At 36.6% G+C, this 23,488-nt stretch overlaps 1 protein-coding gene across 4 annotated transcripts in view; it reads right to left on the bottom strand.

Moving 5' to 3' along the window:
- Window positions 1-23,488, bottom strand: part of SPIDR (scaffold protein involved in DNA repair) — a 487,671-nt gene that overhangs the window by 442,435 nt on the left and 21,748 nt on the right. For 3 of the 4 annotated variants that reach the window (XM_060610477.3, XM_060610479.3, XM_060610481.3), the window contains exons 2-5: window positions 16,127-16,282; window positions 15,310-15,376; window positions 11,272-11,457; window positions 4,143-4,306 (exon numbers count right to left, since the gene is read on the bottom strand). In XM_060610477.3, coding sequence (XP_060466460.3) covers window positions 4,143-4,306; window positions 11,272-11,457; window positions 15,310-15,376; window positions 16,127-16,282 — 573 coding nt within the window. Of the gene's footprint in view, window positions 1-4,142; window positions 4,307-11,271; window positions 11,458-15,309; window positions 15,377-16,126; window positions 16,283-23,113; window positions 23,268-23,488 lie in introns of those variants that run through there. The other variant, XM_060610478.3, reaches the window with a different exon arrangement.

Here is a 23,488-nt window from a genome sequence, read left to right as displayed (position 1 = left end):
AAGATTTTACTGTATATACAGGTTGGTATTTTGCTTTATCATTTAGCATTTTCTCCACAAACATTTTTACCACACCAACAATAAAAAGTTCTAAAAAACAAAAATTTTAATAGTAGAGAAGTATTTTAAAGTAAAGATATGTTATAGTTTTTTTTAAAATTTTTTTTATTGTGGTGAAATGTACACAGCAAAAAATTTACCATATTAACCATTTTTAGATGTACACTTCGGTGGCATTAAATGCATTCATGATGTTTATAAATGCACCACTAACCATCTAGAACCTTTCATCATCATCCCAATCAGAAACTATTCACATTTAAACAGTAACTCCCCTTACTCCTCAGCCCCTGGTAACCTCTATTCTACCTTCTGTTTCTATGAATATGCTTATTCAAGGTACTGCCTATATGTTGAAGTACACAGCACTTGTCCTTTTGTGTCTGGCTTATTTTATCTACAATAATGTTTTCAAGTTCATCCATACTGTACTTGTATCAGACTTTCATTCCAGGGTGTCTGGGTGGGCTCAGTAGGTTAAACATCTGACTCTTGATTTTGGCTCAGGTCATTATCTCACAGTTCATGAGATCAAGCCCCAAGCTGGGTTCTGCACTGACAATGGGAAGCTTGCTTAGGATTCTCTCTCCCTCTTTCTCTGCCCCTCCCCCGCTCTCATGGCCTCTCTCTCTCTCAAAATAAATAAATAAACATTTAAAATTTTAGAAAAAGGAATGAAATTCTTTTTTATATTTTAGAGAGAGAGTGCACAAGCAAGGGAGAGGGGCAGAGGGAGAGAGAAAAGAATCTTAAGCAGTCTCCACACTCAGCATGGAACCTGACAGGGGACTTGATCTCACAACCCTAGGATCATGATATGAGTTCAAATCAAAGAGTCAGACACTTAACCAACTGAGCCACCCAGGCACCCCAGAATTTCATTCTTTTTTAAGGCTGAATAATCCACTGTACATATATACAACATTTTGCTTATCCATTCTTGTTGATGGACATTTGGATTGTTTCCACCATCCAACCATTGTGAATAATGATACTATGAACATTGATGTACAAATATATTTGAGTCTCCACTTTTAGTTCTTCTGTGTATATATATTCAGAAGCAGAACTGCTGGATTATATGGTAATTTCATGTTTAACTTTTTGAGAAACCATCAAACTCTTCCACAGTGGCTGTACCATTTTACATTCCCACCAGCAATGTATAAGGGTTCCAATATCTCAATGCTGTTGTTTTTTTCCCATTTATGGATAACAGCCATCCTAATAGGTATAAAGTGGTATCTCATCATGGTTTGGATTTGCAACTCCTTAGTGACTAATGATGATGAGCATCTTATCATGTACTGGACTGCATAAAAGATCAGAAAGGTGGCCAAGATGGAATAATAGCAAATGGATTTATCCTCCCACCTAAAACACCAAAAACAGTAACAACAAAATGAAAAAAACAAACAAAAAACAAACAAAAAACAAGAGGGGGGGGGGGGGGGAAAGGAAGGCAGGTAGGAAGAAAGGAAATAATCCTGACAAAATATATGAAACAATGGTTTTCAAGCACTGAACATCAGACAAAAACACTAATGCCTGAAAGTCAGGAAATAAAAAATTGAGCTCTACAATTGCCCTAGCTTACTTTCTTGAGAGAATTTCCAAACCACACAACAGAAAAGAGGAACTGAGGTTGAGTCCAGTGGGTTCCCTGAGTTGAAGAGACAGAGCTGAGTGTCCACGCAGACAAATGTAGCTAGAGTTCGTAGGACAGAGTAACAGAAAAACCAGAGCTACACAAAAAACTCCAGCAATCCACCTCAAGTATTCAGCTGAGTACTGATCAGAATGTTCATAAAAATAAAACTACTCTAGACCAGGGAAAGAACCATCTAGAGAACAGTTCCCAATGGCAAACCAGTGTCAGGCCACGGCAGCTACTCCTGCCAGCCAGACCAGAAAAACCCATAATTAGGAGTATTACATAGAATGCTCAGGAGGGTAGTGACATAACACTCCCCAGACCCACCTAATAAATCATAAAGCAACACCCAAAAGGATGAAACTGTTTCCAAATAACGGCACCTGAGAACAAAGTTACAAAATATTTAAAGAAATTTTTTAAAATCCAGCAACGAACAACATAAAGTTCACAATATTTGGTATCCACTGAAAAATGTCTAGGCATGCAAAGAAGGAGAAAAATACAATCCACAATAAAGAGAAATATTAATCAATAGAAATAGACACAAAAATAACACAAATGATAGAGTTATAGAAAAAGTCACTAAAACAACTATTATAAATACACTCTATATTTTCAAAACATAGAAAAGATATGATGAGGTTAAGACAAGACAATACAAAAAGATTCATATCAAACTTTAAGAGATGACAAATACACTGGATAGTATTAACAGACAATTAGACACAGAGAGCAAAAAGATATTAAACTTTGAAGATATAGCAATAAAAGCCAGCATAAATTAAAAAGAGAGGGGGGAAAATGAATATAGCATCAATGATCCCATGATATAACATGGAGCAGCCTCATTAATATACATATAATTGTAGTCCAAAAGGAAAGGAAAAGGGAAGTCAGAAAAAAAATTAAGGCAAAAAAACTTTCTAAATGTGATGAAAACTTTAAATCCATACGAAGAAGAAAGTTAACATAGCTGACCTGAGGGTATACTCAGAAAGGCCTGCTTGCAATGTTGGTCCTTGTCTACCTCTGCTTATTTAGACACCAAGAGAGTTCCCAACCTCCCCTAAATGGTGAAAGTGTCTCCCTCTGCCTAAACCATGCTAACAATATGGCTTAGTTTGAATACCTGTTTTCCTTCTTGAAATCTAAAATTTTGGTACATGCTTTTGGTACTAAAATTTTGGTACCAGCCCCCCAATAAAAACTCTGGGCACTGAGTCGCTAATGAGCTCCCCTGGCGGGCAATGCTTTACATATGTTGTCAAAACTCATTGTTGAAGCAATTAAGCGTATCCTATGTGACTCCACTAGACTAGGATTCTTGAAAAATTGCAGATTTTGCTTTGTATCATTTCACTGTAATACATCATAGTCATGAGTATGACCATATACTAAGTTCTGAGTGTCCTCCTAGTGAATTACCAAACCTAGGGGTGGGCTTGGGGACCTCTGATTCCCCACATACCCAAAAAGCTTGATAAACTCCAAGCAGAAAACCACACATAGGCATATCACAATCATGCTGCTAAAAGAAGTGACAAAGAGAAAATCCTTAAAAATCAAGAATGAGAATAGCTTCACACTTCTTGACAGCAAATCTGGAACTAGAAGACAATGAAGCAATGTCTTCAAAATACTGAAGAAAAATGATTTCCAAACTACAATTCTACATAAATGGTTAGCCACTTATCAAAGTATGATAAATACATCTCTGGCATGCCATTTATCTTCCATAAATCCTTTCCTAGAAGATGTGCTTAATCAAACTGAGAATAAAAACCAAGAAAGAGGAAGACATGGAATCCAGGATAAAGTTGCTCTGCACAGAAGAGAAGTAAAGGGAATTACTGGAAAATGGTGAGGAGTGACCAAAGGGTGGCTACATCCACAAAGCAGTGGAACAAATTAGAGCAGCTAGGAGGCCGTGAGAGTGAGTTCTCCAAGAAAACAAAACTGACAGAATGTCTGCTATGCCTAAAAACCTTAACAGGAGAGCCAAATGAGGACAAAAAGTTAGAGTTTTAATATCAATAAATAAAGCTAGGCAAACAAAAACCCAAAATAATTAACTCCAAGGAAAATGAAAAGTTTTGAAGGAAAAATAATCATAATTAATATTTGCCATGGCTGTGAATATTACGTAATGCTGAATACTAATCTAAGCAAACCATGACACATGTGTCCTGGGAGAATGGAGGAATGGGAAAAGTGCAAAAGTGCAGGTGGAAGAGTGGGTGAGGAGAGTTACTGTGTTTATAAGTACATTACAAGCACGTTATTTAGAGACAAGGAAGTAAAGAATAAAAGAATCCCTAAGAATCAAAAGCGTCCTGGAAAAAAGAGTTAAAAGTCAAACACTAAACGGCTCTGATTGACAAATGTGACAAACAGAATGAAAAATTTTGAGACAACTGGTTCTTACCTTCAAGAGCTCAGAGAACCCCTCTTCACTAGTCGAAGAATGATTGCTTGAACAAGAAGCACAGTCTGATATTTCCACAACACTCTCACAGTCTTCAAATTCATTATACTCACTAGTATCTTCCCTGTCACTGTCAATCTCCCAGTCAATAAACTGTAGTTCATCTAAAAAATACAATTTTAAACAATTTAAAATCCTTATATTTATTAATCCATTTTTTTAATTCTCAGTAGTTAAAAACATCCATATTGCTGAGTCATTTTTTAAAAATATATTAAAAGACTGTGAAAACTATATTCCTACTCTTATCTCTAGCCATCCTGTTTCTCCTACTGCCCCTACTCCAATTCTCAGGTAACTACTTTCATTAGTTGTTTTTGTATCTTTCTAGAGTTTCTCTAGCATATCCAAGCAAATAAAATATATTATTATTTTTTCCTCTTTTCTGATACACTTTGATTTCTTTTTACTTAACAGAGGTTTTCCCACATCAATTAACAGGCAACATCCTCATTCTTTTTAATAACATAGTATTCTATTACACAGTTAACCTACAGTTTATTTAATCAGTCTTCTACTAATAGACTTATTCAAGGATTTTCACCTAAAACTTTTTCTATATATTTCTCATCAATAAAGAAACAAGTAAATTTACTGTTTGGTTTACTTTATGAGCACTTTTATCTAGGTAGTACTTCTGCAAAATTTAATTTGGAAGTTAAATTATTTTCATATATTAAATAACCAAATTTAATCTGTATTTAAAGAAATAAAATTAGTTATTAAGGATAAATTAATCTCTGAGGTATCTCTGAGGAATATAACATAAACCTTTCCTACAGTACAAAATGCAAGTATTCCCCCTTACAGCTACTTCAGCAACTCAGAAGACGAGTAAGATATCTCAGCCCTATTTCAGAGGTTTGACAGCAACAATCTTATTTCCACATAGAAGTCATATTAAAATACAATAACTTACTAGCTTTAATTGAAGAAAATTCAAAATAAAAACAACAAGAACAACAAAGAAAAATTTCAGCTGAAGTTAAAAATATGGAATAAAGTAAACAAAAATGGAAGTCTTCTTTTATCTAACACTGTTGTTCCAGAAAACAGAAGTCCACTAGAGTAATTATAAAAGACTAGAGGTCAGACCAGTCTAAGAGAAGCAGGTGCATAATGGCAATTATTTCCCACATGTAACAACAACACATTTACTATGGAAGCCAGGCACTGGAATGCATAAGAAATTCTCCAGGTTGCTGAAGCATCACAGCAGAAAGCCACAGAAAGGCAGAGGAGGAACACAAGTGCCCTCAAAGCTACTGTACTTTTGTAGCATTTGTTCAATCATTCTTCATTTATTCAGTAGAATCAGTGCCTACTGAGGGGCTACTGTACCATTCTAGACACTCACAATACCAAAACAAGCAAACAAATAAATATAGGAGATAATACAGAACACTGTTCCTACCCTGAAAATGACAGACCACAACCAAAACTAATAAGACTTCATTGTTCACAATGTTTTTATGAAGCAGTCAAGACAATTAATGTTAGACTAAAATTTGCATTTTATAGATGAAGAAATTGAGTCTTCAAAAAGTTAAGAAGTTTTCTCCAAGTTATATAAAATATGGAGGGGGAAAGATTTTTTAAAGACGAAAATATTTTGACAATTTTAACTCAGAGCTCTTCCCTCTCAATCCCAATTCTGGCCTTAAGGCCCAGACAGTCTAATCCAATACAGCTGGAAGGAGGTCTGAATATATTGTTTTTAATTAATTAACTTATTTATTCATTCATTCATTCATTTATTTAGAGAGAGGCAGAGGGAGAAGGAGAGAAAGAATCCCAGACAGGATCCACGCTCAGCATGGCTCAATCTCACGACCATGAGATCGCTGAGCTGACACTTAACTGAGCCACCCAGATGCCCTAGGTATACTGTTTTAAAAGTTCACTTGGAAATTATGATAAGAAGCCAGGTTTGGTAAGCACCAGAACAGTGTTGAAGCATACAGCATTGAAGTTACACATCCCAACCAATAATATCAATTGGCATACTTGTTAAATATGTGACTCTGGGCAAGCAATTTGACTTCTCTGAGTCCCGATTTCCTTCTATAAAATAAGGGTACTCAGCTTATAGGATGTAGTTGATATAAAAGGAAATAATATACATATGCCCCACGTGTCTGGGGTAAAATAAGAAACTGATAAATGGTAATTAAAGGTAAAATGAGGGAGGGAGGAGGTGAAGGAAAAGAAAGAGAAAGATAAGCCAGCATTTACACACATGATAAGATACACTCCAAGGGATCACTTATTTTTTACCCAACAGTCAACTTGCTTAACAGAAGTCAACAACTTGTGAACTTATTTAAAAAAAATTTTTTTTAATGTTTATTTATTTTTGAAAGAGAGAGAAAGAGAGAGCAAGAGACAGAGCATGAACAGGGGAGGGGCAGAGAGAGACGAAGACACAGAAACTGAAGCAGGCTTCAGGCTCTGATCTGTCAGCACAGAGCCAGACTCGGGGCTCAAACCCTCCCACTGCAAGATTATGACCTAAGCCAAAGTCGGATGCTTAACAGACTGAGCCACCCGGACACCCCATGTGAACTCATTTTAAAGTAGTTAACTCAAGGAGGAAGAGTTAAGATGGTGGAGGAGTAGTGGGACCCTATGCTTGTCTCCTCCCTTGAATAGAGATAAATATCAAATCATTCCGAACACCCAAAAAATTGATCTGAGAACTAAGAGAACAAACTATACATCTGGCGGTGAAAAATGGCCACATCATGGAAGGTAGGAGCTACAGCGAGTTGATTTGGAGGAGGAAAGAACTGCAGAGGCCATGAAAGGGAGGGAGCCATGATAATGGAGAAAGGAGCAAAAGAAAAAAGAAAGAGAGAGAAAGCAGCACCCAGGGGACTGCACAAGAAAAACTCTTCCCCAAAATCACTAACTGGGAAAAGGAGAGGGGCTGAATTCTGCAGAAGTTTTAGAAAGCCCCACCATCCCCTCCCCCGTTCATGCTCTGTCTCTCTCTGTCCCAAAAATAAATAAAAAACATTGAAAAAAAAAATTAAAAAAAAAAAGAAAGCCCCACCATTGCAGGGGTCATGTGTGGTAGGACTAGCAGCACTTCTGTGGGGAAGGACGCAGAGGCTGCAGAGCAGGAAGTGTGGTCTGAGGATTCCCTGGGTCACAAGGGGAGAAACAGTTCCCTTTCTTGGGGTGCAGTTGGAAAGGTGGCACAGCCTCTCAAGGGATAAGAGAGCTAACAAGAGCCAACATGCCGCCCTGTACACCAGCATAGAAGAGAGACATCTATTGAGGGCAGCAGACCTTGGTTGCCAGCTTCTTTGTTGTGCTTTACCATAAACTCCAAACCACCGTGTGGTTGTGCGACTGCTTTCCTGGGACAAACCTGCACCAGCCACAGCGTGCTAAGACCCTCCCCCAGAGGATCAGTGCAGGTCCATGCCACGTAGATCGGTAAAATCTGGAGATTTAAAAGCCAGCTGCATGCCTGAGATAAAACACAGGAGGTACTGGCAGGCACAGACAGATGCTTGGACACAGACAGGGTGAAGACAGACACCAGGGACATAAGAGAAGTGAGAACTTCCTGAAGAGTAGTATGCACAAACTCTCTGCTCTAGGGATAAGAAGGTGGGGTGACATCATTTCCTCTGCCCATCAGCACTGACCAACTTCAGTGAGCAAAACAGTGCCACTAAGTGGTGGCCAGAGCCACTTACACCAAGCCCCGCCCCCTGTGCCCTGCAGGGGCATCTCCACTAAGCAAATCTGCCTGAGAATCAGCCCAGCAGGCTGCTCCCCCGGAAGACCAGCACAAACCCCTTGCACACACCTAGTCTACTGATCATAGAGGCTGCAAAGCTTCAGCTCTAAGGGAGATAGGCTCTAGTTTCATTTAACAAGCAGACCAAAATACAGCTAGTTAAAACTTGCCATACAGTGGACAAGGTCCAAAAACCCCGCACTGCAGGCAAGGAGAAACTATGCAGGAGACTGACCTCAGGGAAGGTGCAGCCAAAATATAACAGCAAAGTGCACACACAAACACTTCCTGTAGCACCAGGCCCAAGATAATATAGGACCTCTTCTTAATATAGCCATTACTCTCAGGAGCAGGAATAGAACAGGCTTTCCTAACAGTCATACAAAAAAAAAATTAACCTAGACAAAATGACAAGATGGAGGAATTCACCCCAAAGGAAAGAACAGGAAGAAGTACTGGCAAGGGATTTAATCAAGATTGATATAAGTAAGATGCCTGAATTAGAATTTAAAACAACAATCATAAGGATACTAGCTGGGCTTGAAGATACTAGATAATCCCTTGCTACAGAGATAAAAGAACTAAAAACTAGTCAGGATGAAATAAAAAATGCTAGGGGCACCTATGTGATTCCTTTGGTTAAGCATCCGATTCTTGACTTCAGCTCAACTGAGTCATGATCTCAAGGTTGGTGGGTTCAAGCCCCATGCTGGGTTCTGCATTGACAGTGTGAAGCCTGCTTGAGATTCTCTCTCTCTTCCTCTTTCTCTGCCCCCCTCCTCTCACTCTCTCTAAATAAATAAATAAACTTCAGAAAAAATTTATTGAAAGAAAATGCTAGAACTGAGACACAAAACCAACTGGATGCAATGACAATGAGGATGGGCGAAGCAGAAAAATGAATCAGTAATATACAAGATAAAATCATGGAAAATAATAAAGCTGAAAAGAAGAGGGAAAGTATTGGATCATGAATGTACTCAGGGAAATCAATGGCTCCATAAAGAGTGATAACATTTGTATCACAGGAATTCCAGAAGAAGAAGAGAGAGAAAAAGAGGCAGAGGGTTTATCTGAGCAAATTACAGCTAAAAAGTTCCTTAATCTGAGGAAGAACACAGACATCCAAATCTAAGAGGCACAGAGAATTCCCACTAAATTCAACAAAAGCCAGCCCACAACAAGACATATCATAGTCAAGTTCACAAAATACATAGACAAGGAAAGAATCCTGAAGGCAGCAAGGGAAAATAAGTCCTTAAACTACAAGGGAAGACAAATCAGGTTCACAGCAGATCAAAGTACATCATGTATGGGAAAAATATACAGCCAAGAATTCTTCATCCAGCAAGGCTGTCATTCAGAATAGGAGAAGAGACAGAAAATTTCTCAAACAAAAACTAAAAGAGTTCATGATCACTAAACCAGCCCTGCAAGAAATTTTAAGGGGGACTTTATGAGTAAGAAAGACAGACCAAAACCAACAAACACTGGAAAGGACCAGAGAATATCACCAGAAACACCAATTTTATGGGTAACACAATGGCACTAAATTCATATCTATCAATAATCACTCTGTATGTAAACGGACTAAATGCTCCAATCAAAAGACATAGGTATCAGAATGGATAAAAAAATTAAAAAATTTAAAAAAGACCCATCTATATGCTGCCTACAAGAGACTCATTTTAGACCTAAAGACACCTGCAGATTGAAAGTGAGGGGATGGAGAAGCATCTATTATGCTAATGGACGTCAAAAGAAAGCAGGAGTAGCCATACCTATATTAGACAAACTACATTTTAAAACAAAGACTGTAACAAGAGATGGACACTATATCATATTAAGAGGTCTATCCTCCAAGATCAAGCAATTGTAAATATTTATGCCCCCAACTGGACAGCACCCAAATATATAAATTAACTAATGACAAATATAATCAGCTCAAAATACCTTTCTAGTCTTAAATAGTTTTGAAAACTACTATCTCTTTTAATAAAGGACATAAACAGTTTTTATTTCTTTTAATAGCAGCTTTAATGAGATATAATTCACATACCATACTATCCACCCATAAAAAGCATAGTTTTTAATAATGAAATTATGTTCTGAGATGTGTAAAGACAAACCAAGAGTTACATAACAATGAATATCATTTAATATGATTGAATTAACAATATAAGACCTGCCAGCTTATGTATAACCTTAAAATACCACTTCACCTGTTTATTACTAGAATGTCAATTGGTAGTTACCAAGATGACATACAAAGTGGTCAAAGGAATAAAATGACCTTCCACAGAGTTTGTCTGCATAAATTTAACCTTGACCAAGTACCTAACTCATATGAACTTCAAAGAGTTAAAAGTCAAAGTTTATTTTGAAAGCATTAAGACTTTTAAATACTCTAGATAAGCTATATTTTAAAAATTGTAAAAGGACTGATTTTCCTAATTCTAAAAGTCTGTGGTTCTCAACTGGGGATGTCCTTCTGGGGATATCTTACAACATCTGGAGACATTCACAGCTGTCACAAATGGGACTGGGGGAACTACTGTCATCTAGCAAAAAAAAAGGCTAGAGATGCTATTAAACACCCTACACTACACAGGAAAGTCCCTCTCCCCCCAACAAAGAATTTTTTGGCCTCAAATGGCATTAGTGCCAAGGTTGAGAAACTCTCCTTCAAATTGTCAAAAACATAATAATACAATATGGGGCACCTTGAATGGCTCAGTTGGTTGAACATCTGACTCTTAATTTTGGATCAGGTCACGATCCCAGGGTTGTGGGATCGGGCCCGTGTCCATGCTCAGCATGGAGCCTGCTTAAGATTCTCTCCCTCCTTCTGCCTCTCTCCCCCATTCACACTCTCTCTCTCAAATAAATAAAAAAAAATTTTTTTAAACCCACAATATAAAATGCCATCAGAACAGAAACTTGTATTATACTTCTACCACACATTGGCTATCACAGTATTTACCCAAATCAGGTCAGCAAGGAGGCAATATAGGAGCAGCCACTATGCAGTATTTGAAAGACCTGGCTTTGCTGTCAGAGACCCTAAGTGGAATCCCAATCAACTCTACATGTTCAAGCTTAAGTTGTTAGCTGTAAAAATAATACTTGTAATACTTATCTCTTAGAGTTGTTGTGAGAAATATTAAATGAGAAAATGTTTCTAAAGGGCTGAGCATAGAGGCCAAGACTCAGTATAGTCATCACTAATACTAAATGTTATAAAAGGATTGATGTTTTTTCCAATACTGAACCCAATATATAACAGAAAGAGGTAAGAAACAAATTTCAATTTACCTTCACTGGCCCCATCTTCTGTACATAAAATATTCTTGTTCCTATTAGAAAATCTGTCTATCCTAGAACTATGTCCATTATCTCTTTGTGATTTAAAAAGCGTTTTATCCTCATCTGACACATCACTTCCACTGGAACTCCATGTTATATCTGTAAGTCCACTGGTACTCTTAGATGTAGCAGTTTCTGTTAAAGAAAAAAGAAAATACATAAACACAATTAACTGATAGTTCTTTATCAGAATAAGATTTTATGCATGTTACTTTGCTGAAATCACAAATAATAAAATTCTAATGATAATGAAAGCAATGTCTTATGCCAAATCTTCCTGCCTGAAGTTCTATGTGCAGCACAAGATTCTTTGAATTAAAACCAAATTACAAGAAGAAAAAGAAGTAGAACAAATTGAGATAAATTATAAAAGACAAGGAAATTGGGGCACAAAGAGAAACTCAAAAAATTAACCGTGAAATAATTACAGAAGTATAACTTCCTAGAATATTTTATGAACCAAAAGAAAAACACAAAACAAACCATAAATCCAATACTTCTGTACAACAGAAATGCTTCTATGTGCCTCCTTTGCCATACTGGGAGCCCTGGTAGCAGTTTTGTGCTTAAAAACACTTAACAGCAAACTTTTATTTAACTAAATTTGTTATTTTGAGGTAATAATAGATTCACCTATAGGCATAAGAAGCGATAAAGAGAGCCCTTGCATGCTTTACCCAGTTCCTCCAATGGTAACATTTTGCAAAACATAACATCACAACCAGAATGTTGATTCTGATACACTCAAGACATAGAACAATCCCATCACCATGAGGACATCTTGTGTTACCTTTTCATTTTATTTATCTATTATTATTTTTTCAAATAGGCTTCATGCCCAGTGCAAAGCCCAATGTGGGTTTGAACTCATGACCCGGAGATCAAGACCTGAGCTGAGATCAAGAGTCAGACACTTAAGCAACTGAGCTTCACAGGTGCCCCTTGTATTACCTTTTTTAAAGCCACATCATAGCTACCCTCCTTTCCCCAATTCTGAACCTCTGCAAATGAATCAGTTTTTACACTTTTGTAATTTTGCCATTTCAAGAATGATATACAAATGGAATCATACTATGTGACCCTTCAGGATTGGCTTTTATGTGGCATAATTCCCTGCACATTCATCCAAGTTGTTCTATGTAGCAACCCTTTCTTTCCATTACTAAGTAGTATTCCATGATTTGGATGCACCAGAGCTTGTTTATCCATTCAATAACTAAAGGGCATCTGTGTTGTTTCTAACTTGGGGTTATTATGAATAAAACTGCTATAAATATTGCACATGGAGTTTTATGTGAATGCAATTTTCATTCTCTAGGATAAATGTCAAAAGGCAATTGCTGGATTGTACAGTAATTGCATGTTTAGTCTTCTAAGAAACTGCCAAACTATTTTCCAGAGTGGCTGTACCATTTTACAGTTCCATCAGCAATGTATCAGTTTCTCCATATCACTTACAATATTTGATGTTGTCACCACTTTTTATTTTAGCCATTCTGATAGGTGGAAAACCTAGAAGGAATGGGGCTACTCCATCTTGGTGTAATAGAAGTTCACAGAAAATTTTTCTGATAGTGATCAGAAAAGGAATATATACTTCATAAAAATCAATTTTTCTACTTATATTTATCTAATTGAGTTATAATGCTAAAACTAAAAAAAGTACCTTAGACACATTACAATGAGATTAAGAGATTAGATATTATAATTCAAGTTTTACAAAAGAGGAAACAGGCTCAGAAATTAAATGGCTTCGGGCGCCTGGGTGGCTCAGTCAGTTGAGCCTCTGACTTCGGCTCAGGTCATGATCTCACAGCTTGTGGGTTCGAGTCCCGTGTTGGGCTCTGCGCTGACAGCTCAGAGCCTGGAGCCTGCTTCGGATTCTGTGTCTCCCTCTCTCTCTATCCTTTCTCTGCTCATGCTCTGTCTCTCTCTGTCTCAAAAATAAATAAACATTTAAAAAAAGAAGTTAAATGGCTTCATTTAATACATATTTACATAACAACTCTGATATAGTAAACCTTGAGGAAACAGAAAAATAAGAAAACTCCTCCCTCAAGTAATGCATGGTCTGAAAGGTATGAAAAAATGCAACTGCTCCACTTTGTGTTGATCAGGAAAGGAGATTCGCTGACAAGATGATGTCTGAAAATACAGTACTTACAAAGGCACAAAACCAGAAAATAATTATATACATTTATTGACACTTACTTTGTGCCATGAACACCCAGAATTACTAAAGTTGTCTACCTTCAAAATACAAAATTAAAAATAAACTAAACTTCATCCATATAGATTTAAATAGCTAATAAAAACTAAACTGTGTATATATTGCAAAAGACATTATCAAACCCTTATATTATTATGCATCAGGAAGAGTAAACTGAAAAGGAAGGAGTGGAATGCTATAGACTGAATGCTTGTATCTCTTAAAATTTACCCTGTTGAAACTTAATCCCCAATGTGTGAGATTAAGAGGTGGGGATTTGGGGGTGATTAGGTCATGAGGGTGAAGCCCTCATGAATGGCATTAGTAGTCTACAAAAGAAGCCCCCAGAGAGATTGCTGACCCCTTCTTCCATGTGAGTCCACAGCAAGATGATACTGTCATGAACCTGAAGTGAGTCTTCACCAGACACTGAATATACTGGACCTCCAACCTCCGGAACTGTGTGAAATAAATTTCTGGTGTTTATAAGCCACCTAGTCTGTAGTATTATTGTTATAGCAGCTTGAACAGACTGAGACAGGAAGTAGAGCTACTGCTATTTTCAGATTCTATAATGAATTTATGGAATTCATAAACCCATGAATTATAGGTACTTTATATAATTTATATAGATAAAATCACTACAGATAAAATGACTTCTAGGAGGAACATCAGCTAGACTGAGAATAGTCACAACACGTAAGCATTTTGGGTAACCATTGCATGCAGGCATTGTGCTAGCACGTGGTGTTACGGACTGAACTGTGTTGCCCCAAAGGTCATTCATATGTTTAAGTTCCAACATCCCGGCATCCCAGAATGTGATTATTTGAAGACAGGGTCTTTACAGAGGTGTCAAATTATTCTAATATGACAAGTGCCCTCACAGGATACAGTCAGGACACCAAGGGGCCAAAGGAGATCCCTGAGGTCCCAAGCCCTGACTCTCCCTGCCCACCCACAGGGTAACTGAGTACGGCAGCAGTCAGCAGCCTCCCTGATATCCATCCCCTTTTTTCCTTACTAACAAAACCCCAATTTTATTTGAGAAGCAACATACATATTTAAAAATCTTTAATTTCACTGAAGTCCCTTTAGTAGAAGTGACCCTATATAACAAGTTCTGGCCAAAGGTTGAGGTCCTGGGGAGGGGACTCCTTTCCAGAAGAAAAGTATACCTGGAGAGAATCCGCAAAGCCCACACTCCTCCTAAGAATTGGGCCCAGAGAATTCAGCTTCCACCTCATGACGGCAAGAACAAACTCCACACTAAGGCTGCCGGACTCAGAACAAGTCTGACCCCCTGAACCTCTTGTTGCAGGAGATAAATTCAACTCCATTTCTTCACACACTCTAACAGTTTCTATGTATTGTAACTGAAAGCTTTCCCTAACTAATTCACCAAGTTAAGAATTTCACTGCCTGAAATAGTACAGTCCTTATATAATAGGTCATAACTTTATTTCCCAAATCAGAAATTTTAAATTCTGGGGCTGTGAGCCTAAGCTAACCTACCGGGCTCTGCTCATTAAGAGTAAATCCAGGAAGGACACATGAAAAATTTTAATAATTACTTATAGGAAGAAAGAAAAAATGTGACAGATGGTGACAAAGATTAGAGAGAGATTTCTCAAAAATATGTTTTTTACATTTTGGAAAACACAAATATACAGTCTACCCAAACTATGTTAAATAACTTTTTAAAAGAAAGTAAATAAATCAAAGAAGGATATATTAGTCTTATACCTTTTCTGTCAATAAATCAACAAAAATATTACCTTCCTTGGGTCTCAGGGATAATTCAAGGTGATTCTCTGTAACAATCTTCTTTTCAGCTGTTAACAACTGCAGGAAGGAGAAGGAAGAGGAAGAGGAGGAGGAGGAGGAGGAGGGGAAGGGGAAGGGGAAGGGGAAGGGGAAGGAGAAGGAGAAGAAGAAGGAGAAGAAAGAAGAAAGAAGAAAGAAGAAAGAAGAAAGAAGAAAGAAGAAAGAAGAAAGAAGAAGAAGAAATTTATAACAAGGGCTAAAACCAAAACTATTTTGTAATACTCAAAACCTTAAACTATACCCTCCTTAAAATATCCCTGTTTTATTTATATGTACCAGTAAGTATTCCCAAAGCACATACTCCTCATATATATATAAATGTATTTTTATATTTTTCCAGAATCTAAACAGAGAACCATTAAAAGTTTATAATAGTATTCCATTTTGTACATATTTATATTATCAGTATCTCAAAATCCGCACATATACAAAAATTAACTAGAATATCTTGTTGCCAAAAGATTCTAAGGATATAAAAGCATTTCATAAATATATTTCTTGTGAAGAGCAGGATGCTCAAAGATTTTATCTTCTGAGAAACTTCTCAGTATGTAACCTTCATTTACAAAAAAGTACAAAGGTTGTGCCTAGCATAAAGAAGTGACAAAAATGAATTCAAGGTTGAGAAAAGAAGAATGTAGTAATTACTGTATCCTGAAATAAGGAAAGGAATTCCAAAGAAATATAAATACAGTGGCCTGAACACTCAGGAATCTAAGATTTATCTCAAATTTGGCACTCAAGGAAACAATTTTACAACTACTTTACCAGGGTCCCAGAAGTGTCCTGAAATCCTTCTCCACACCTGAGCCATGCTTCAGAAAGAGAGGCAGTTGCCCCCACTGTCCTGAGACCTGCTCTTCTGAACTTCAGTGGACTCCCTCCTGGTAAGGATGGGTATTCTATATCCCAATTTCTTTTTCTCTGCGGAGATTGTTTTTAAAGAAAAACAAAAAAAAAAAAACAAAAATGAAATCACCTTCATAAATATATATTAACTTGACAATTAACAATGTGGAAACATAGGAATGGCAATGGTGAAGGCATAGTTTTTAAAGGTCTCTGAATCCCCATGTAAAAAAGAGTAACAAGAAAGCAAAACAAAAAGCACAGAAACATGTACAACTAGAGAATAAATTCCAAAATAAAAATGGGTAAGGACAAACATTCAACCCTGCAAAGTCCTGCATATGTTCCTCTCTGAGAGCAAAGCTGTGACAAGTGAAGGAGCAAAGGAGAATTTGATCACAGAGACATGTGGTGTTCACTAGGAAGTGGGGCAGGCGACCTAAGAATGAAATGGTACCTAAAACAGGGTGAGGGCAAGAGTTCCACTCAAGAAGATCCAAAGGAGTGGGGGCAGTCTAGGATACTCAGTACTTGTCAGCCAGGACTACGTTCTTGGACAGGACCCCATACCGTGGAGAAACTGCTAGCAGTGGAATCTGCTAGCAGCACAGGGATGGTACAGACAAAAAAGAAAAGGTCCAAGTGGAGTTGAGGAAGAGAAATGAGCCAGGAAATATCTAAATAACAAATTAACAAGTGGCCATAACTTGCAAACTACAAGAAAACAACAGAAACTAGAAAAGTTATTTTGAATCCTGCCTTCTTCTAAAAATTCACAAAAACTGTAACATAAAAATAAGCAATAGAAAGAGATCAAGTTCAAATCCCATACAAAATTATTATTACAAAAAACAGAAAGGAGTAGAATAACATCCCAACACACAAAGCACAACAAAGACATATTCATAAAACAGAAAAAGTGTAACCTACTATTTGAAAATAAGACATTCAGATTATAAAAACTCAGAAATGAAGTAACAAAACCTAAGAGGTAGAATAAAGTTTAAAAATCAGCTCAGGGAAAGAGCCCAAATGTCCACTGACTGATAAATGGATAAAGAAGACGTTGTATATACACACAATGGACTATTATTCAGCCATAAAAAAAGAATGAAATCTTGCCATTTGCAACAACATGGATGGAACTACAGTGTATTATGCTAAGTGAAATAAGTCACTCAGAGAAAGACAAATACCATATGATTTCACTCATATGTAGAATTTAAGAAACAAAACAGACGAATATGGCAGAGAGAGGGGAGAGAGAGAAACACAAACCATTAAGCAGACTTTTTTTTTTTAATGTTTATTTTTGAGAGAGAGAGCACATACACGAGCGAGTCGGGGAGGGGCAGAGAGAAAGGGAGACATAGAATCCAAAGCAGGCTCCAGAGCCCAGTGCAGGGCTCAAAACCACAAATTACAAGATCATGACCCGAGCTGAAGTCAGACACTTAACTGACTGAGCCATGCAGGGACACCAAACAGACTCTTAAATATAGAGAACAAGTTGAGGGTTGGTAGGGAGGAGATGGGCGGGGGATGGGTTAAATGATGGGGATTAAGGAGGGCACTTGTAATGAGCACTGGGTGTTATATGTAAGTGATGACTCACTAAATTCTACTCCTGAAATAAATATTACACTATACATTAACTAAAAAATTTAACTAAAAGCTTAAAACAAAAAATAAAGTGACATATTCTCTTAACATGGAAAAAAAATCCGCTCAGGAAAAAAAAAGACTAAACTGGAAGGAATCCAAGAACAAGTAGCTATCACAGATAATATCTTAAGAGATATAGAAAGTAATAAGGTAGAAATTTTAAATTTCACCCGCCTCCGATGAAGAAAATAAAAGGATTCAAGAGAAAGAGTGATTAAATCTCTCAGGATCCAACATACAGATAAGAACAATCCTTGAAGAAGAAAACCAAGATAATGGGATAGAACAAATTTTTTTTAAAGACTTAATACCTATTTTCTCAAACTGTTCCAAAAAATAGAAATGGAAGGAAAGCATCCAAACTCATTCTATGAAGCCAGCATTACCCTGATTCCAAAACCAGACAAAGACCCCACTAAGAAGAATTATAGGCCTATATCCTTCATGAACCTGGATGCAGAAATCCTCAACAAGATATTAGCAAATCGAATTCAACAGTACATTAAAAGAATTATTCACCATGATCAAGTGGGATTTATTCCTGGGCTTCAGAGCTGCTTCAATATTCACAAATCACTCAAGGTGATACTCCACATTAATCAAAGAAAGGATAAGAACCATATGATCCTCTCAGATACAACATTTGACAAAACACAGCATGCTTTCTTGATAAAAACCCTCAAGAAAGTAGGGATAGAAGAAACATACCTCAACATCATAAAAGCCATAAATGAAAGGCCCACAACTAATATCATCATCAATGGGGAAAAACAGAGCTTTCCCCCTAAGGTCAGGAACATGACAAGCATGTCCACTATCACCACTGTTGTTCAACATAGTATTGGAAGTCCTAGCCTCAGCAATCAGACAACAAAAAGAAATAAGAGGCATACAAATTGGCAAAGAAGAAGTCAAACTTTCACTCTTTATACATGACATGATACTCTATATGGAAAACCTGAAAGATTCCACCAAAAAACTACTAGAGCTGATATAGGAATTCAGCAAAGTCACAGGATACAAAATCAAAGTACAGAAACTGGTTGCATTTCTATACACCAATAATGAAGCAGCTGAAAGAGAAATCAAGGAATCAATCCCATTTATAATTACACCAAAAATCAGAAGATAGCTAGGAATAAACTTAACCAAAGAGGTAAAAGATCTGTATGTTGAAAACTATAGAAAGCTTATCAAAGAAATTGAGTAATACACAAAGAAATGGAAAAGCTCACAGATTGGGAGAACAAATATTGTTAAAATGTCTATACTACCCACAGAGAACAAACTAAGGGTTGGGGGCGGGGGCAGAAGAGAGGAAAAAGAGGTGATGGGCATTGAGGAGGGCATTTGTTGGGATGAACACTAGATGTTGTATGTAAGTGATGAATCATGGGAATCTACTCCCTAAATCAAGAGCACACTGTATACACTGTATGTTAGCTAACTTGACAATAAAATATATTTTTTAAAAAATGTCTATACTACTCAAAGCAATCTACACATTCAACACAATCCCTATCAAACTAAAACCAGAATTCTTCACAAAGCTAGAACAAACAATCCTAAAATGTGTATGGAACATGAAAAGGCCCCGAATAGTCAAAGTAATATTGAATAAGAAAATCAAAGCTGGATGCATCACAATTCCAGACTTCAAGCTGTTTTACAAAGCTGTAATTATCAAGACAGTATGGCACTGGCACAAAAACAGACACGTAGATCATTGGAACAGAATAGAAACAGAACAAAGAACCCAGAAATGGACCCACAAATGTATGGCCAACTAATCTTCAACTAAGCAGGAAAGACTATCCATTGGAAAAAATAGTCTCTTCAGCAAATGGTGCTGGGAAAACGGGCCAGTGACATGCAGAAGAATGAACCTGGACCCCTTCCTTACACCATACACAAAAATAAATTCAAAACAGATGAAACACCTAAATGTGAGACAGGAAACCATCAAAATCCTACAGGAGAAAACCAGCAGCAACCTTTTTTTTTTTTACCTTGGCTGTAGCAACTTCTTATTTGACAAGTCTCTGGAGGCAAGGGAAAGAAAAGCAAAACTTAACGATTGGGACCTCATTAAGATAAAAAGCTTCTGCAGGGACCCCTGGGTGGCTCAGTCAGTTAAGCATCCGACTTCGGCTCAGGTCATGATATCGCAGTTCACTGGTTCAAGCCCTGCGTTCAGCTCTGTGCTCAGAGCCTGGAGCCTGCTTCGGATTCTGTGTCTCCCTCTCTCTCGCAAAAATAAAAATAAACATTAAAAAAAAAAAAAAAAGATTCTGCATAGTGAGGAAACAATCAACAAAACTAAAAGACAACTGATGGAGTGGGAGAAGATACGTGCAAATGACATATTGGATAAAGAGTTAGTATCCAAAATGTATAAAGAACTTATCAAACTCAACACTCAAAAAACAAATAATCCAGTGAAGAAATCAGCAGAAGACAACAGACACTTTTCCAGAGAAGACATCCAGATGTCTAACACACATGAAAAGATGCTCAGTATCACTTATCATCAGGGAAATACAAATCAAAACCACAATGAGATACTACCTCACACCCGTCAGAATGGCTAAAATTAACAAGTTAGGAAACAACAGATGTTCGCAAGGATGTGACCTTTTGCACTGTTGGCGGGAACGCAAACTGGTGTAGCCACTCTGGAAAACAGTGTGGAGGTCCCTCAAAAAATTAAAAGTAGAACTACCTTATAACCCAACAATTGCACTACTAGGAATTTATCCAAAGGATACAAAAATGCTGATTCGGAGGGGCACATGCACTCCCAATGTTTACAGCAGCTCTATCAAAAACAGCCAAAGTATGGAAAGAGCCCAAATATCTATCGACAAATGGATAAAGAAGATGTAGTGTGTGTGTGTGTGTGTGTGTGTGTGTGTGTGTGTATCTACATATACATACATATACACATATGCATATACATACATATACGCACATGTATATACATATGCATATACGTATGTATGTATATAATGGAACACTACTCAGTGATCCAAAAGAATGAAATCTTGCCATGTGCTACAACGTGGATAAAACTAGAGTGTATTATGCTATGCAAAATATGTCAGTTAGAGAAAGACAAATATAATTTCACTTATATGTAAAATTTAAGAAAGACAACAGATGAAAATAGGGGAAGGGAAGGAAAAATAAGAAAACAGAGAGGGAAGCAAACCATAAGAGACTCTTAAATATAGAGAACAAAATGAGGGTTGCTGGAGTGGAGGTCAGTGGGGGGATGGACTAAATGGGTAATAGGCATTAAAGAGGGCACTTACTGGGATGAACACTGGGTGTTATATGTAATAGATAAATCCCTGGGCTCTACTCATGAAACCAAGATGACACTATGTTTACTAACTTGTATTTAAATATAAAAAAAAAGATGTGAGGGGTGTGTGTACATATATATATATATATGTGTACACATATATATATATATATGTGTACACATATATATGTACATATATATACATGTACATATATATATGTACACATATATATACATGTACATATATATGTACATATATATGTACACACATCCCATATATGTGATGGGTAATGTGGACTATTACCCATCAAAAAGAATGAAATCTTGCCATTTGCAGCAACATGGATGGACCTAGAGGATATAATGCTAAGCGAAATAAGTCAGAGAAAGACAAATACCATATGATTTCACTCATGTGGAATTAAAGAGACTAATGAACAAAGGGAAAAAAAGAGAGACAAAACAAGAACCAGACTCTTAACTATAAGAGAACAAACTGATGGGTACCAGAGGGAAGGTGAATTGGGGAATGGGGGTAATTGTGGATAGGACTTAAATAGTACATTTACTATGATGAGCAATGAGTAATATATAGAATTGTTGAATCATAATATTATACACCTGAAACAAACACACACTGTATGTTAACTGTAGCTGGAATTAAAAAAAAAAACAACCTACCTTAACAAAAAATAAAGTGAGAAGTGTTACTCTACCCAATGTTAAGGACTATCTTATGGCTACAATAATCAAAACAGTGATTTTGACAAAGAAACTGAAACACAGATGAGTGGAACACTTCAAAAACCAGAAACAGACACTGACAGAAGTATTCAATTGTTTTTTGACAAAAAAACAAAACTTTATGTGTGTGTGTGTGTGTGTGTGTGTATACATACAGTACTACACAACTGAATATCCATAAGCAAAAAAATAACAACAATGAGAAGGATTTCAACCTAATGTCTTATACAAAAATTAACTCAAAATACGGAACAAATTTGAATGGTACTAAGATTCATCTCCTAAACCAGGACGCTCTATCAATAATGGTAGCAGTAGCTTTTTGCCTATCACATAAACACAAAAACAGAGTCAAGAAAAATGAGGAATCAGAGGAATATATACCAAATGAAAGAAGATAAAACTTTAGGAAAAACTTAATGAAACAGGAAAAAGTAATTCACCTGATAAAGTATTCTAAGTAATGGTCATAAAGAAGCTCATTGATCTGGGAAGAAAAATGGACTAAGCAGAGTAAGAACTTCAAAAAAGAGCTTAAACAAGGGTAAGAAAAGTACCAAATTGAAGTCTCAGAGCTGAAGAAATAACTGAACTGAAAAATACACTAAGGGTTCGATAGACTAGATGAAGCAGAAAGATTAGTGAATTGGAAAACAGAGCAAATGAACTCACCTAATCACAGCAGGAAAAAAAAATGAATGAAAAAATGAAGATAGCTTACCTATAAGACAACATCAAGTGGTATAACATTTGCACCATAAGGGTCTCAGAAGGGGAAGAGAGTGAAAGAGATAAAAAAAAAAAAAAAAAAAAAAAAAAAAACTGTTTGAATAAATAATGGCTGAATATATCACTAGTTTGGGTAAAGAAAGACATCCAGATCCAGGAAACCCAGAGAATTAAAAAAAAAAAAAAAAAAAAAAAAAAGATGAGCCAAAAGAGCTACACCAATACACATTAAAAACAAAATGTCAAAAGCTAAAGACAACGACTCTCAAAAGCAGCAAGTAAAAAACAACTTGTTATGTACAAGGAAACCCCCATGGGAAATCAGCAGATTTTTCAGCCAGGAAAAGGGAATGATATGATATATTAAAAGATACTATACTATACTGTAATATATATAATAAATGATAAAAGAGACAATATATTAAAAGAACTGGGCGGGGGGGGGGGGGGGGAGCACTTACAACCAAAAATACTCTAGCCAGCAAGGTTATCATTCAGGATTGTAGGGGAGATAAGGAGTTCCCAGACAAAAAAATTAAAGGAGTCCATCGCCATGCAACCAGTAATAGAAGTAATATTAAGAGACTTCTCCAAGCTGAAAAGAAAAGGCATAATTAGTAACAAGAAAACATAAAAGTAAAATCCTACTAGGAAAGGTATATATGTAATAACAACAGTGGATTGATCACTTATAAAGCTAGTGTGAACATTAAAAAACAAAAGTAATAACAAGATCACTAAAACAGGTAAGGCAAACACAAAAATATGTAAAATATGACATCAAAAAAAAAAAAAAAAAAAAAAAAAGCCAGGGTGGGGGAGTGTGTGTGGAATAA

This window comes from Panthera onca, chromosome F2 (genome assembly GCF_046562875.1).
Source record: "Panthera onca isolate mPanOnc1 chromosome F2, mPanOnc1 haplotype 2, whole genome shotgun sequence".
NCBI lineage: Eukaryota > Metazoa > Chordata > Mammalia > Carnivora > Felidae > Panthera > Panthera onca.
This window is presented reverse-complemented; position numbering and strand designations above follow the sequence as displayed.